The sequence below is a fragment of the Thermochaetoides thermophila genome (genome assembly GCF_000221225.1).
Source record: "Thermochaetoides thermophila DSM 1495 unplaced genomic scaffold scf7180000011820, whole genome shotgun sequence".
Lineage (NCBI taxonomy): Eukaryota > Fungi > Ascomycota > Sordariomycetes > Sordariales > Chaetomiaceae > Thermochaetoides > Thermochaetoides thermophila.
Genome location: NW_006383036.1, coordinates 956,835 through 970,664, shown reverse-complemented (window position 1 = coordinate 970,664; position 13,830 = coordinate 956,835). Strand labels below are relative to the sequence as shown.

The following is a 13,830-nucleotide window of genomic DNA, read 5'->3' as shown; positions in this document are numbered from 1 at the left end:
TATCATTCCCCCTCCTAACACCACTACCATTCCGTTGCTAATTTCCGGTATTAGTACACAAAGTAATCAAAACACGCAGTCTATGGGTATCATCTCCGATTCGATTTACCATCCATCATTATGTGCTTATCATTATCTTTCCTATCCCATCAAGTCTTTCTGCACTCTCACAGGCAGACTCTCCACCACATGTCCTGTCAACTGCAAGTGCCCGCAGAAGCTCGCAATCAACCGGTTTAATTCCTCCTTCGTCTTCTCCGGCGAGCTCATTCCCTGCATAACGAGTGGTGACGGCGGGGTGGGAATCGGAAGCTGGCTCAACGACTTCGGCGCAGGCATTTGCAACGGTATAATAAGCTCCTTGTCCTGTATGCCATGATTCATACTACTGCCCACACTCCCGGTGCGGATACCCCCCCGCTGCAATTTATACTCCGGCGACAGTTGGAGTTGGAGCTCTCGGTGCCGCATTCGCTGTTGTCTGGACTGGAGGATATGCTCTCTCTGTTGCTGTTGCATCATCCTGACGGCCCTCAGGGGAGAGCGCTCCGGCGTCGGAGGGGGTTCAGAGCTGATGCTGATACTATTTTCGGGTGAGAGGTGCTTTTCTTCACCGCCGTTCAAACTCTCACCCACGCCCACATCGGCGTCGATATAGATCGACGGTTCCCTCTCCCTTGTCGGCTGGCTCGGGTGCTCGTAGGAGTAGTCATTGTGTTGGTGAAGGGGGAGGTCAAAACCAAATGGAGTCTCGGCGCGGTCGGAGCTGATAGTCGAGGGGACCTCGGAGTGCGAAGTTGACGGGCGACTGTAGTTTGTATTCGCAGCAGAAAAGCGGTACGCAGAAGGATCGGGGTCGGGAGTGGCGTCGTCAAGGTCAATCAAACTCACGGCGGAGAAGCGGTTTTCGGCAGCCGGGGGGGACTGAGCAGTGCTGAAAGCCGGTTTAGGGAGAGGGGTAAAGACTTGGACGCTGTCGACAGGGCTGAATATGCCGTGGTGACTGTTGTCATTGTGATTTAAGGAGCTTTGGGGCTCGCTGGAGGGGGTTGCAGAGGGGAAGGTCCAGTCAAGGGTACGACCACGGTCGCCTTCAGCAGGGCCGGTGTCAATCGGAGGGGGATCAGGCCGTCGGATCGGCTTGATGGTGGTCATGTCGAATTCGGAGGAGAACTCGCAGGAGTCCATCCCTTCCAAGGAAGCGTCGAGATCGATGAGTGACTCCCGAACCGACTGCTGATCTGACTTGTCCCGTAGAGGCAAGTCGGTGGAAGAGGATTTCTCCTGGGGAGGAGGAGAGGAAGCCGGCTTCTGTAACTCTTGCTTGAGGCCCTTGCCATAAAAGGCGCGGGCAGCCTCGGTATAGCTGGTGATGGTGTTCGGATCAAAAACCTTCTCCAGCGGGACCTTGAGGGGCCTGATATTGGGCGGGGGGCGACGACGACGAGCGCGCCAGCGGTCTTGCTTGGGAGAGAGCGGCGCCTCCAGCGGAATGTCATGGTCGCGAATGCCTTCAGTGGGGCTGATGAGGTCTGTCTCTTCGTTGATAATGTCAAAGTTCCATCCATCATCAGATCCAGATGATGAACGATCAGTCAGGGGGGCTTGGGCACCGCCCGCAGTGAAAAGAGAGCGTCTACTTCCGCCCTGGAGCTCCCATGCCTTGTACCACTCAACCAGCTCGGCGAGGGAGGACGTAGGGTACGCGACCTCGGTGTTGTAAATGTAATGGTGGCGCTGGATTTGCTCGATCGGGGGACGTTGGCGAGGATCATCAACCAAACAAAAGGCAATAAGGTCCTTCAACCCTTCTGAGTACTGATCTCCAGTCAGACGAGGGCAATGTTGCTTCAGATATGCGCCAAACTCGGTTATATCGACGATAGGACGCGCATTGGGGGGAAGTCCAGTCGCCATCTCATAGGCCATGGAGCCAAACGCCCAGATGTCGACCTCGGAACCATACGACACAGTCGAGTCGAATAGTTCTGGGGCCATCCATTGCAACGAGCCGGTCACGGTGCTACGCTTGTCGAACTTGGTCTCGATGATGCCGGCGACGCCAAAGTCACAGAGCTGCACCTGGCCCGCCTCGCCTATCAGGACATTTGCGCACTTGATGTCACGGTGGATGACACCCTGTTTGTGAACCCAATAGATCGCCTCGGCAACCTCACGTAGAATGGGAATAATGTATTTCTCTTGCAGGCCATTAGTCGGCCGCATGAGGGTAGCGACGCTGCCGCCGGCGCAGTACTCGGTGACGATCCATATCGTGGGGCCAATTAGAAGGGAGTCGATGACTAAGTTGATGTTTTTTGCACCACCCTCGTTCAAACGCTTGAGGGTGTTAACCTCTTTGAGAATGTCGTTGAAGGTGTCTGCCTGGCCAGGCGCGTAGCTGTCTCCCTCATCAATGCTGATGATTTTGATGGCTACCAGTTTGCCAGTTTCGCGACTCTTCGCCTTGTAGACGCGACCGAAGCTGCCCTTGCCTATGAGCTCGGCGAGGTCGTAGGGCGGAGGGTCCCTGCCGGCGTCGGCGCACTCTTTCTCGACGAGGGCCTGGACGGTGCGTGCCTCCTGGATGGCTTTCTGCTTGGTGGTCAATTGCTGGTCGGACGCCATGTGATCGAGGCCGAATCCGAAGTGGAAGTGGTCGGATCGGAAACCGATTCTCTTGCCCAGTGTTGCGTGGCTCAGCCGGGAACCAGGGGATCAGGGAGATCGAGGTGAGCAGCGACCACAGGGTGCGCAGCAGGGTAACACTGAAGGCACGGTAGGATTCGGGTTGCAGGCATGGGACGAAAGGAATGCTGGAGGACGATTGTGGAAATATCGAAGAGGACATGCGAAGATGGAAGCACGAAGGAGCATCTGACGGGAATGTGGCATGCTACTAAGGCGATCCATGGCATTCCGGCACATCCCTGCTCGCGCGGCCCAGCGGTCCAGTCCGTTGGATCAGATCGGACCCACCGAACCGCCAGCTGGCCAGGGGTCGAGGGGCTGACGGCCTTGAAAGTTGAGGGTTAGGGTTCAAACTGGATGCCTTGGCAAAAGTAGGCTGCCTCGTTCGTGCACGTTGGCGCGCAATGCTGGCAACGGCCAACCAGCCGCCCAGCATCATTTGAGGGATGATGTCATCTGGGCGACCTCACGTTTGGGCGTTTGCTGACAAACTTCGAGACAGGTGATCAGTGTCAGGCTCACTGACACGCAGTCTCCGCACAAGATGCCTATGACATGCAAAAAAAAAAAAAAAAACTTACGGGCTCTGTATGTTGGGGTTCTGGGCGGGAGTTATGTTTAGGCAACTAGAGGTTGTTCGCACCATTTGATAATCTTTAATAAGCGCTGAGGATTGAAATCTTATCATCGACGCTTCGAGATGCTGTTGCCAAGCTCGGTGCGGGGATTCCAAGACTCAGTGGCCATTAAAGGATTTCAAAGTTCCTCAGTGTTTATTTGTGTATGTCAAATTCCAGTGCAACTCACATCCTCTAAAACCATCTACATGGCACAAAGTACGCAAGCTCGATCCAAGCCACGAAAGATCTTCCTCTCATCACCCCAACTCATAGCGTGGTCCCCGTGCCTCGTGATGGGCATGGTATCACACGTCATGCTGCCCGGTTTCCTGGTGGCTTCGGCAGCGATTGGGAGCTGCGCAGCTCCACCGTCCACGAAAACGCGCGTGCTCAGTGGCTTGGCCTGTCACAATATCACCCTGCACTGCTGTGCTGTTGCAGCAGCGAGCAGCGCAAGCGTGGCTGTGGAAGAGATGGAACCTGAGAACCTTTTTGGGCCATGGAGCTTCGGCGAGTTCTCGCGGTTTGCCCTGAAAGCTCCCGGATGGGATTACAGGTTTTGTATGACGCACCGGCCCTTTGGTCCATCCAAAAAGCAAGTCTTTGTCCACGAGCCCTGCCACCCAATGTACAGGCATACAACACACACATGATCTTTTTGGGTCCCAATAAGAACCTGCTTGAGGCTTCCCTACGTAGTGCAACCAGCATGTCGTAGAGCTCTGTCTTGTACAAACGAGGACCCGCTAACTCTGCCGTTGTGGTGCAAAGACCCTGCCCACTTGAGGTGCGCATTTATACACCTCGAGAGTCCCACCTTGCGGGGTCCTCCATTACAATCACCTCACCCACTGCTGGATTCCGCTTTTCCTCACCGTATCTTCGGCTTCATATTTTTAGCGGTTAGGACAAACAGCGACGCAAGGACAACGTCGACTGCAGTATCATCTACATCTAGAGGACTCTCAACATCAAATCCTATTACGAACCGACCTCTTAGCAATCCGTCACAATGGCTTTCACTGCTAGGTATGTTACCACCACTGCTCTTCTAGGGGAAACCCTTCCTTTTGGAGCCGTTACTGACCTTCATTCTCGAATCAGTGACATTTGCAAGATCATTCTTGCCATCATCCTCCCTCCTCTCGGTGTTTTCCTCGAGCGTGGTTGCGGCGTTGATTTGCTGATCAACATCCTCTTGACCTGCTTGGGTGTAAGCTTATCCCCTCTCACCAAGTCTTCCCACTCTCCTTGAAAAGGCTCAAATGATGCTGACCACTGCGGTTCACATACTAGTACCTCCCTGGCATTATCCACGCACTCTACATCATATTCAAATACTGAGCTGCTGCGCGATATAAGGGAGATATGGAAGTCCTGTCTGGCTAGACAAATCCGCCGGCCATATTCCTAGCCTCCGGTCTCGAAGAGCTTCGTGAAAGCGGTCAAAGGCGCCAATCCCAGGTCAAACACTCGAGGCCTTTATCGGACTCCCTCAACGTCTCGTGCGCATAGCAAACAGTTACGAAGGAACTCGCTCTCGACTACCCTGACAATGGGCTATCCCGGACCAGACTTGCAAAGCTATCTGCTCGCAGTCTTCTTTTACTCTTTTTTTTCTTTCACTCTTTTTGATACCCCCGTTTTGGATCTTCTGGGGCAGTTTCGGAGAACCGGTTGCTGGATCTTGCGATGCTCATTGTTTCAAAGAAGCAAGGGGGAAGAGTATGTTGTGGTGGTGGAGGGGCCATTAGGAACCTGAAAAGGAGGTTGTGTATATCTCCATGTATGAACGGGAATCGAATCAGCGCAACGATGACATATGTGGGCTATCACTGAGGATGTTTTCGTGAAACTAGGGTACATAAAGGGCTTCAATGAGGCTTCGTAATCGACAATGCAGCCCAAGATCGAGCGAATCATGGAAGATCCAAAATCTTCAGATTTCGTACTCGGAACTTGTTATAGCAGACTACGGCACTGGGTTGAAGTGACGAGGTGCAGATGGTTCTTTCAATTGAACAGGCACTGGGGAAATATACTAAAATCCAGCTTGGAAACTGTTTGGGCAAACAGCGGTGGCCTATATATGTAGTACCAAATGTTTATAAGGTTCGCAGAAGACATTATCCACACAGAGCAGTAAACAAGAAGCTCAAGCATGTTGTACAGGAACGGGTCTATCTACTCCCGCATAGCGGCATAAATGGCATAGACTGCTACTGAATAGTAAATCTTGACTGTCCCGGCTATGAGCCGTTCTGAGATCATCATCTAACAGGGTATATCAACAAGTTCATTTTGGTCATCCATGCAAGCATCTATTTCCCAAGCTTGAAAGACAAGATCTGTTTCTCACAGTTAGTACCCCGTAATGACAGACTCAGAGCCAGGGACACTTACATCGTTTTTCCCAGGCACAACAACCTGGTCCTCAGCCACCCGGATCCCGCCGGGTCCTTCCACATACGCGATTGGCGCATCGCCCATAACTTTACGAGCCACCTCGGCAACAGTCGTGCCCTTCTTGACCAGTACACAATCCCGGAAGACATACTTGTTCTCACCGACACCACCCGACCCGAACGTCGACGTATTCTTGACGGGGAAAACGGGCACCAGCCCGAGCAGCTCAGCCGCCTTGGACAGCACCTGCACGACGCCGGTTGATCCAAACCGATACAGCACCATGTCCTTCAGGTTCTCAATGCGATTACGGTTCTTCTCATCCAGCTCCTTGAGCCCTCCACCGTCAGGGTCGCCGTCCGCTATCAGGTCCTCGCGCGTCTCGACGATGTCGCTACCCTCTACGTAGCGAATGTAGCCTTGCTTGGCCATCTTGCGGAGAAAGATCTCGGAGATGGCGGAGCACAGGACAATTGTGTTGGGGTCCTGCTGTTTCGCGATCTTCGCGATGTTCTTGTCGGCGTCGGGGTGGTCGATTTTGTTGAGGGCGATGACGGTGGGGAATTTCTCGTCGATGAATGCATTGACAACCTTCTCAATTGTTTCCTCTGTCCAAGGGATTAGTTTGTCAGCGGAGCCCGGCTAGAGCCCGATGTGACATCCATAGTCGGGAAAAACGTACCAGTCCATTCCTCCAGCGGCTCCTTCAGCTGCAACTTGTCCAATGTCCTCTGTACAATTGCCATGGTACTGCCATAACCACTGAACTGTGCCTGAAGAGTCTCCGCCGCTGTCGCCTTGACTGCGACATGCCTCCTCTTGATGGACCCCCACTTCTCCATGAGATTGCCTTTGATCCACTGCATGATCTCGCTGCGCAACCAGGCGATATCAACGCTTGGATCGTAGCCTCTGGTGTTCTTGCCCTCAGCATCTGTCGTGCCTGAAACATCAACAACATGGATCAACGCGTCCGCATGCCGCAAATCGTCCAGGAACTTGTTACCAAGTCCTTTGCCCTGATGCGCGCCAGGAACTAAACCGGCCACGTCCAGCAGTTCGATCGGTACGCTGCGCCGTCCGTTGACACATGAACCATAATTCGGCTTACACTTCGATTGGAGACCGTAGCGCGCACATGCACAATCTATCTGAAGGTATCCGATAGCGCGTTGCGGGTCGATCGTTGTAAATCTGTTGGCGGTTTAGTATCAGGAATTATCGCGATCGCAGGTTCAGGGGTGACGTCGGTGAGCATACGGGAAGTTTCCTGCAGAACACTGTAATTAGCAACACGTTCGGTAACCAGCTGCACTCCTAAGCATTGTCTGTCACGCAGCGTGCAGTCATCTACCCACCAACTTTCGAGGAAGCATCTGTGAGCGAGTTAAGCGTGCTAGACTTGCCCGCACTGGGCTTGCCCACCAGGCCGATGAGTGGATCGCGACCCATGATGACAGGTTGCGCTTCCGGCTATGAAATCTATGTGTTCAAATGGAGGGATTGAGGATAAAATACGTCGTCTCGTGTCGTTATTAAGGCGTTCTCCCTCACTTCATCAAGTGGATACGAACACGGACGTGATGGATCGTTGGCGGTTTCGTGCTTCTGGAAAAACAGCTGCCCCGCTTTTGATAAGATAAGAGCGGGGTGATTGTGGGGCTGCTGTCCCGTGGGTGGACTCAGCACCCCGGCTTACAAGCAGACCACTGACACATGAAAGGCCCATGGTAGGAGTGAAGCTCAACTGCTGCAGATCGAGAGCTGTGCTGTGCTCGTGGAGCTCATCAAGGGCCGAGGCCTTCATGCTTGGATTTGGTGCTTCGAACTGAAAAGCAAACATTCAGACAACATACAAAAACACTATAGCCTTAAGGTCTCCAGGCCGTATGTCTGATACGCTCTCCACACTCCACTGTTCCCAAATTCCAGATATCCTCTTGACCGAGCCGACCACGAGGCAAAGTCCGGGGTTCGGTCAACGCATGCCCATCTGCAGCTAAGCTCCCGTCTGCCATGCGCTGCACGGATCTCGAGTGCCGAGCATTGACTTCACCTTGATTTGGCATATCAGGTTTAGCCCTTTAGAAGCCCTGATATCAACCTCCAACAGCGAGCCAACGAGTCACGAGCCCATCTCCAGCGTGTGATAGACGGAGGCATTTTCATGATGCCGTGGCAATCCCTCCCTATCGACGACCTGCCAGCTTGGGCACTCCTCAACAACGTCTCATTCACCAACGTCAAGGTCGCGCAGACCGAGGATAAGGGCTATGGCGTGGTGACCACCCGACATCTGGTCCAGGCTAATGCCGACGAAGCAACGCCAGACGGAGCAACAGCCCTACTCACAGTACCACACGATCTGGTACTCAACCAACAGGCGGTCCATGAATATGCCAAGGAGGACAAGAACTTTCGGCAGCTTCTAGAAGCTGTTGGCCACCGGGTAACTAGACTGGATCCCTTCTTGTCGCCATCACCTTGTTTGATCTGTCGATGCACCCCTCCCCCGCACATTATCTAGCACCACCTTATTTCCCCAGACCCATATTACCCCAGACCCCAGATTCTGCAACCCTCGACTTGGATCCAAGAAAAGCGCGTGGAAAAACTGACCACCTGGTTTTGACATGGTTGCACTATCATGTAGTCAGCACGCGCCGATGTGCTGCTGTTTCTCCTCGTCCAGTCGGCCCTGGCTTCCCGATCGAGCTACACACCCGTGGGCGTGTCGAATCCTTGGGCCCAATACTTGCGATTCTTGCCAGAGACCGTTCTGGTTCCTACCTTATGGAATGAGGACGAGAGGTTGCTGTTGCGCGGCACGAGCCTTGAGCCCGCCATCGACGCGAAGCTGTCGGCGCTCGATGCCGAGTTTGGGCTGGTTAGGGAAAAGTCGTGTGACTTGCCTTGTTGGAATGAGTTGCTGTGGCAGCAGGACGACGGTCAGTTGGCTGAAGGAGCAGAGATCGGCGCGTTTTCATCGCCTACGCCCTCCTTCACGGACTGGATTCGCCTTGATGCCCTTTACCGGTCCAGATGTCTGGAACTGCCCGGGTCTGGGGAAGCAATGGTTCCCTGTATCGATATGATCAATCATTCCTCCGTCAGCCCATCGGCCTACTACGAGGAGAATGCGCAAGACGAAGTGGTGCTGCTCCTCAGGCCAGGCGTCAGCCTGCCGGCAGGCGCGGAAGTGACCATCAGCTATGGCGACGTGAAGCCAGCCGCAGAGATGCTCTTCAACTACGGCTTCATCGACCCCCAGTCGGCATCTGAGCGCCTCGTGCTACCCCTGAGGCCCTTTTCAGACGATCCCTTGGCCAAGGCGAAGCTTGTCGCCTTTGGGCGGGCGCCCACCATCCACGTGGCACGGGAGCTTATTGACAACGATGGAAACAGCACTGTCCGATGGGACAGCGCTTTCGCCTATCTGATGTGCGTCAACGAGGAGGATGGACTGGAATTCCGCATCCTGCAACAGACAGATGGCACACAGAATCTGTGCGTCTTTTGGCAGGGAATCGACGTCACTGATCGTACCACCGACTTCCAGACCCTGATCCAGACCCATGCCCTCCACGCCGTGCTACGACTCCGCGTTGTCACCGTCGTCCACGACCGTCTGCAGGAACAGTTGGACCGCATGCGGTCCTGCGCCGTCCCTGATGCTCCCTTACCCTCACAGAGGAAAGAGTGTTACGAGGCCTCCATCCTCCTGCGCCGCATCGAGGGGCGTCTTCTAGAAGACGCCATCAAAACCCTGGAAGAAGAGGTATGTCACCCGACAGTTTGATTAACGTTCTGTTGGTTTCGATGATGTCGTTGGTCTTGGCGCGTCGCTGCTGCGTGTTAGGCGCGCTGCCTTGCCTGGCGGGCTGGTCCCAGCTGCTGCGACCACAGCTGGCGGTCGCTTACCGTTGTAACACGAACACACGGCATGGCGTGTCGTTGGTGGTTGTCGGCGTTCCTGGACACACCAAAACAGATCGGGTTTAGACTAGCTGACAGGGCTTGATGCAGAGAAACTCGCTTCTTCAGGACAAAAACGTGGTGGCTTATCTCGGACTGACGGAACCTGCCAAATCGGACCTAGTAGACCAGGAGGCGGCCAATGAGGAGGACGATTTCAGTTGATGATTGCCAGGAATTGCCGAAGAGTGCCATGTCAACATCTCTCGTCCATTTTGATTCTTTGCTCCTGGTGTCATCTTAGACATCAGACGTGGAGGGGTCCTTCACAATGACAAGATGGCATCATGGCTTGCACAGCCCAGTAATCCAGAATCCTTCCAGCAAAATCTTCTTGAAGCTTGCTGAGATAGCAGTTTTTGAATCCATGCCATTGCATGAGTTATCATCGTCAGGATTGTGAGGATTGAGGTGGTGGCGTTGGAGAGACGAGGCTGCCATTGGGGTATCCTGCGTAATGGTCTACGCCAGCTGCACAGCTGCACAGTCAGCAGGCTCCCAATAGCGCCCGCTATGCACACAGTCTCTCCGCTTCTCAAATGCCGTCCCCACCACTCGCAGAAAACACAAAGAACGACCAGGACAATCGTTGCCTGGTGGTTGGCTGGTGAGCAGACGGACTCTCAGCTGGAGTTGGAAACAACCTGCTGCCGTCGGACTGTAAAGGTGGTGAAACTTCCCGACAGTGTGGTGAAGTCGGATGTGAAGTTGCATTAATGGTGACTTGACGGAAACTTTCAGAATGAAGCTTGACCAAAACCATGTTTGGTACATTAAATGCCACAAGGCATTTGCAGCCGCTGTTTACTTTCCAACCAAAGGGATTGGACAATTATCCCGAAGGAGATGTGGGTGTGATTCCTGAAGTCCTTGTTGGCCAGCTCTTACTGGATAGTGCGATCTCATTTGCTTTCAAGATTTGATCAAGAAGCAGAGACACATAAACTACTAAAAGTACATACTCTGTTGTCGAAATGCATACGTACTTGCAGTGACGGACCACCAAACAGTCCGGAATGCGGGGGAAACATTGAAGACGAGAAAAAAAATTGGGGTATTCACGAAGATGGACCGGGGTTTCGATTTGATGAGTCGATCTCATCACTCAGCATCAGGCGAACCGAGGTTTCCCTACCCATTCGCCAGCAGCATGCATGCAGAAGCGAAAACGTTTATTTTCACCTTGAACGGAAAGGTTCCGTGGGATAGACATTGCCGTTTCTCAATGTATGTGAAAGGGGTAGTTGGCCCGTTAAGGGGCAGTAAAACTCTAAAAACTGTTGAACTGCAAGTATTGATAGCAAACTTGCTCACTTAGTGTCGTCGGCAGTGGACATCATATCCACTGACGGAATGGCTTCAGAAAACGCGGCCACTCAGGCCCCCCCCCCCCTTTAACCTAACCCTATCCTAACTGGAGACCGCTCTGCTGGGCCCAGCGCGGTCAACAAGCAACCAACGGTGAAAGATTTTGGTTCGGGAGGGCGGTGGTGCAGCAGTGCGCTATCCGTTGACCAGGGCCCGCTACTGCGATCCTTCGGTAAGTGGGGGGCAAGATTTCACTGGGGCCCAGTGACGACAACAAGGGCGTTTCTCTTTTCAACACAGATGGGTTGGGTTTTCTTGGACTTTAGGGAAAAAAAAGGACAATTGACAGGGTGCACTATTATGTCAAACCTCTTCCAGGGTCCTTGTGAAACAGTGACCGTTGCTGGTTTCAGGAGCCTGGTAAGCTTCGGGCCGTTATTGTCAAGACAACGGGTCATTTCAATGTCGTACGGATCTTGCTAGCACCTTGCCCAGCTCCAGCTGCTCCGCCTTATTCTTGCGTTTTTGCTGTCTCAAGATACGAAACGAAAAACGGGACAAATCAAAGGATAAGGCAAAGATGGGGCTTCTGTGGATACCACAGGGCTGGCCAAAGCACAGCAGTCAAGGAATATCCATTTGGATCGACAAAACAGTCTTCTGCTGTTTTTACGGTGAAGTCAATAGCTGTTAGCTGACAATAAACTCACACTATGATTGGAGAGCGTAGTGAGCCGCTGACGAGGTGTGTAGTCAGAGATGGCCTAGGTGTGTCGGCTGCTGGGGTCGGAAGAACTACGACACATTCGTTCTATTCTTGCTCAGTGGCTGCTCAGCTTCTGCACTCACTCTCCTCTTTTTGAAATTACATCGTGTAAGTGCGGCTCAGCAGGAGTAGCTTGCAGATCCCAAACGACTCCAAAATAGCCCAGGAGGCATCATAAGAAACTGACATAATCTGCAGGCCAAGCATCTCATTCCACCTCGTTCGCCGTGTACCTACCTTAGTGACGGACAGCCTAACCTGGCGGAGTGTATAGCTGCCTGCGCTGTGCGTGCCTACTAGCCCTCCAGAGTCTAGAGACGACGCACATAATGATTCATACCAACACCATATCGGAGATGGCGATATTGAAGGCATAGCGCGTCGTCAGCCACTTGGGATAGGGACCGTGCTCTCCCAGCCTGTCGTTGTTCTCCCAAAACGTGCTTAACATGGCTACCGGGCTCGTGACATGGAGCCTTACCCCGGATCTGGGGCGCTGGGCTGACGCTAAGCACACCACGAACTGACGAGGCCCACCGGACAGGCAAGCTTCATGATGCGATCCGAGTGCGATCTATCTCGAATCTGTCTGGACGTCCGTTGGCCTAGGCCGGTGATGGCGTCCCTGGTGGTGCCATTCTGTCGTTGTGGGGGGTGGGAAGGGGGAGCAAAACGCATGGCGTGCCAGGTGTGGATGGTGTTTCGATTCGCATTATGGCACCGTTACGGTATTCTAGATGGCGATCCATGGGGAAAATTCCTGGTTCTAGTAGCCGATATCCCAAAAGATCAACCGCGCGCAAAGATGTCGCAGTTAATGGGCATCCAGCCACTGGCGAGGCGAGCGATGCCATGCAGACCGACTGCCGTCCTTCATCCTCGGGCTCCTTGGCTTTCCCCTTTGCTAGGAAGACTTGACGCTAAGGTCAGGCGCACACCTCACGAACACCTGCGGCCTGGACCTGCGACTGGAGAGGCAAGTGATCTAGTGGAGTTAGGAGACAATGCAGAGCAGCAGCCAGCCAGCGCCGGGTCGGGCGGTCATTCTCTGCCCAGGTGTCTTCCGCTGGCTGAAAAGGTACCTCCGTACGTGGTGTGCGGAAGCGAAGGATCCCTGCTGACCCCAGATTTTGCCTCGTGCGCGCTGATTGGTTAGATGTCACTTTGAGTACCCGGGGTCCACCCACAGAGGAGAGGGCTTGGCTCTGACTGGGACCAACTGGGACCTGACGGGGAACCTAACTGGGAAGGCGCCCCGCCAATCGAAAGCGGCGTTTTTCCCAACAGTCGAGCATTGCTGTCCGTTAAGACCTTCAGGAAGTGCTGCTCTGACACTGTAGCTCCGGGACGTTCTGGCTTGGTCTGGCGAGCCCTGCGTTGCCCCCGGTTGCGTTGCAACTGCTGCCAATGTTATCAGAGCACGACCGTTTTGTGCCCGGCTCATGTTCTGGATTTTGGCCTTTGTGGCCTTGCCTGCCTTCCCCCACAATTTCCAAAGCACGACAGGCAGTCCCAATGCCCCTCCGGCCCACGCGGAGACCGGGGAGCCCGCAGAGACTTGTTGGAGCCCCGGCACTTTCCCTATTTCCCTCACTGACAATCCCTGTCAGCTGGTGGCCAAGTGCCCCCAGTGGTCCAGGGCCTAAGTGGAGATGCTCCATCATAAGCGTCCGCAGCCAGGGTCAGTGTGGAGTGCGGGTGCTCAGCGTCCTGGGTGTGAGAGGAAGCCTCCACACACTCCAGCATCCCAGGTGCCTGGCCATCATTCTTAAAATCCACAGGCCCCGCCCCGTTGCACTGCACAAAGTCCCGAGTCTCCCGTCGTCACTCTAGAACATCTGAACCATCGTATCTACAGCATCAGTGAACCTCTCACACACCTTGCGCTCTCCGAGTGAAACCTTCACCAAGTCCATAAGTCCATGGTTGACGCCTGTGCCGCCATTCACGAGGCTCGTCACAGAGGGGAGTGAGTGCCGTTGAGGCTGCTGTCGCGCCGATTTTGCACGACTGTTCCACCACTTCCACACATCCTCACACACACACACACACACACAACCACAC

The 13,830-nt window shown here is 53.9% G+C and overlaps 3 protein-coding genes across 3 annotated transcripts; 1 reads left to right on the top strand and 2 right to left on the bottom strand.

Annotated features, from left to right (window-relative positions):
- Nucleotides 1-141: 141 nt before the first annotated feature.
- On the bottom strand, nucleotides 142-2,628 carry CTHT_0052710 (uncharacterized protein; the record flags this gene model as incomplete). Its single annotated transcript, XM_006695547.1, has 1 exon — nucleotides 142-2,628. The coding sequence occupies one exon, from the start codon at nucleotides 2,626-2,628 to the stop codon at nucleotides 142-144; it is 2,487 nt and encodes an 828-aa protein (XP_006695610.1).
- A 3,004-nt stretch (nucleotides 2,629-5,632) lies between these two features.
- Nucleotides 5,633-7,169, bottom strand: CTHT_0052700 (putative GTP-binding protein; the record flags this gene model as incomplete). Its single annotated transcript, XM_006695546.1, has 5 exons — nucleotides 5,633-5,659; nucleotides 5,715-6,325; nucleotides 6,400-6,911; nucleotides 6,978-6,987; nucleotides 7,076-7,169. 5 exons carry the CDS (start codon nucleotides 7,167-7,169, stop codon nucleotides 5,633-5,635), a joined length of 1,254 nt encoding a protein of 417 aa, XP_006695609.1.
- A 718-nt stretch (nucleotides 7,170-7,887) lies between these two features.
- Nucleotides 7,888-9,857, top strand: CTHT_0052690 (uncharacterized protein; the record flags this gene model as incomplete). Its single annotated transcript, XM_006695545.1, has 3 exons — nucleotides 7,888-8,166; nucleotides 8,371-9,495; nucleotides 9,744-9,857. 3 exons carry the CDS (start codon nucleotides 7,888-7,890, stop codon nucleotides 9,855-9,857), a joined length of 1,518 nt encoding a protein of 505 aa, XP_006695608.1.
- Nucleotides 9,858-13,830: the final 3,973 nt, after the last annotated feature.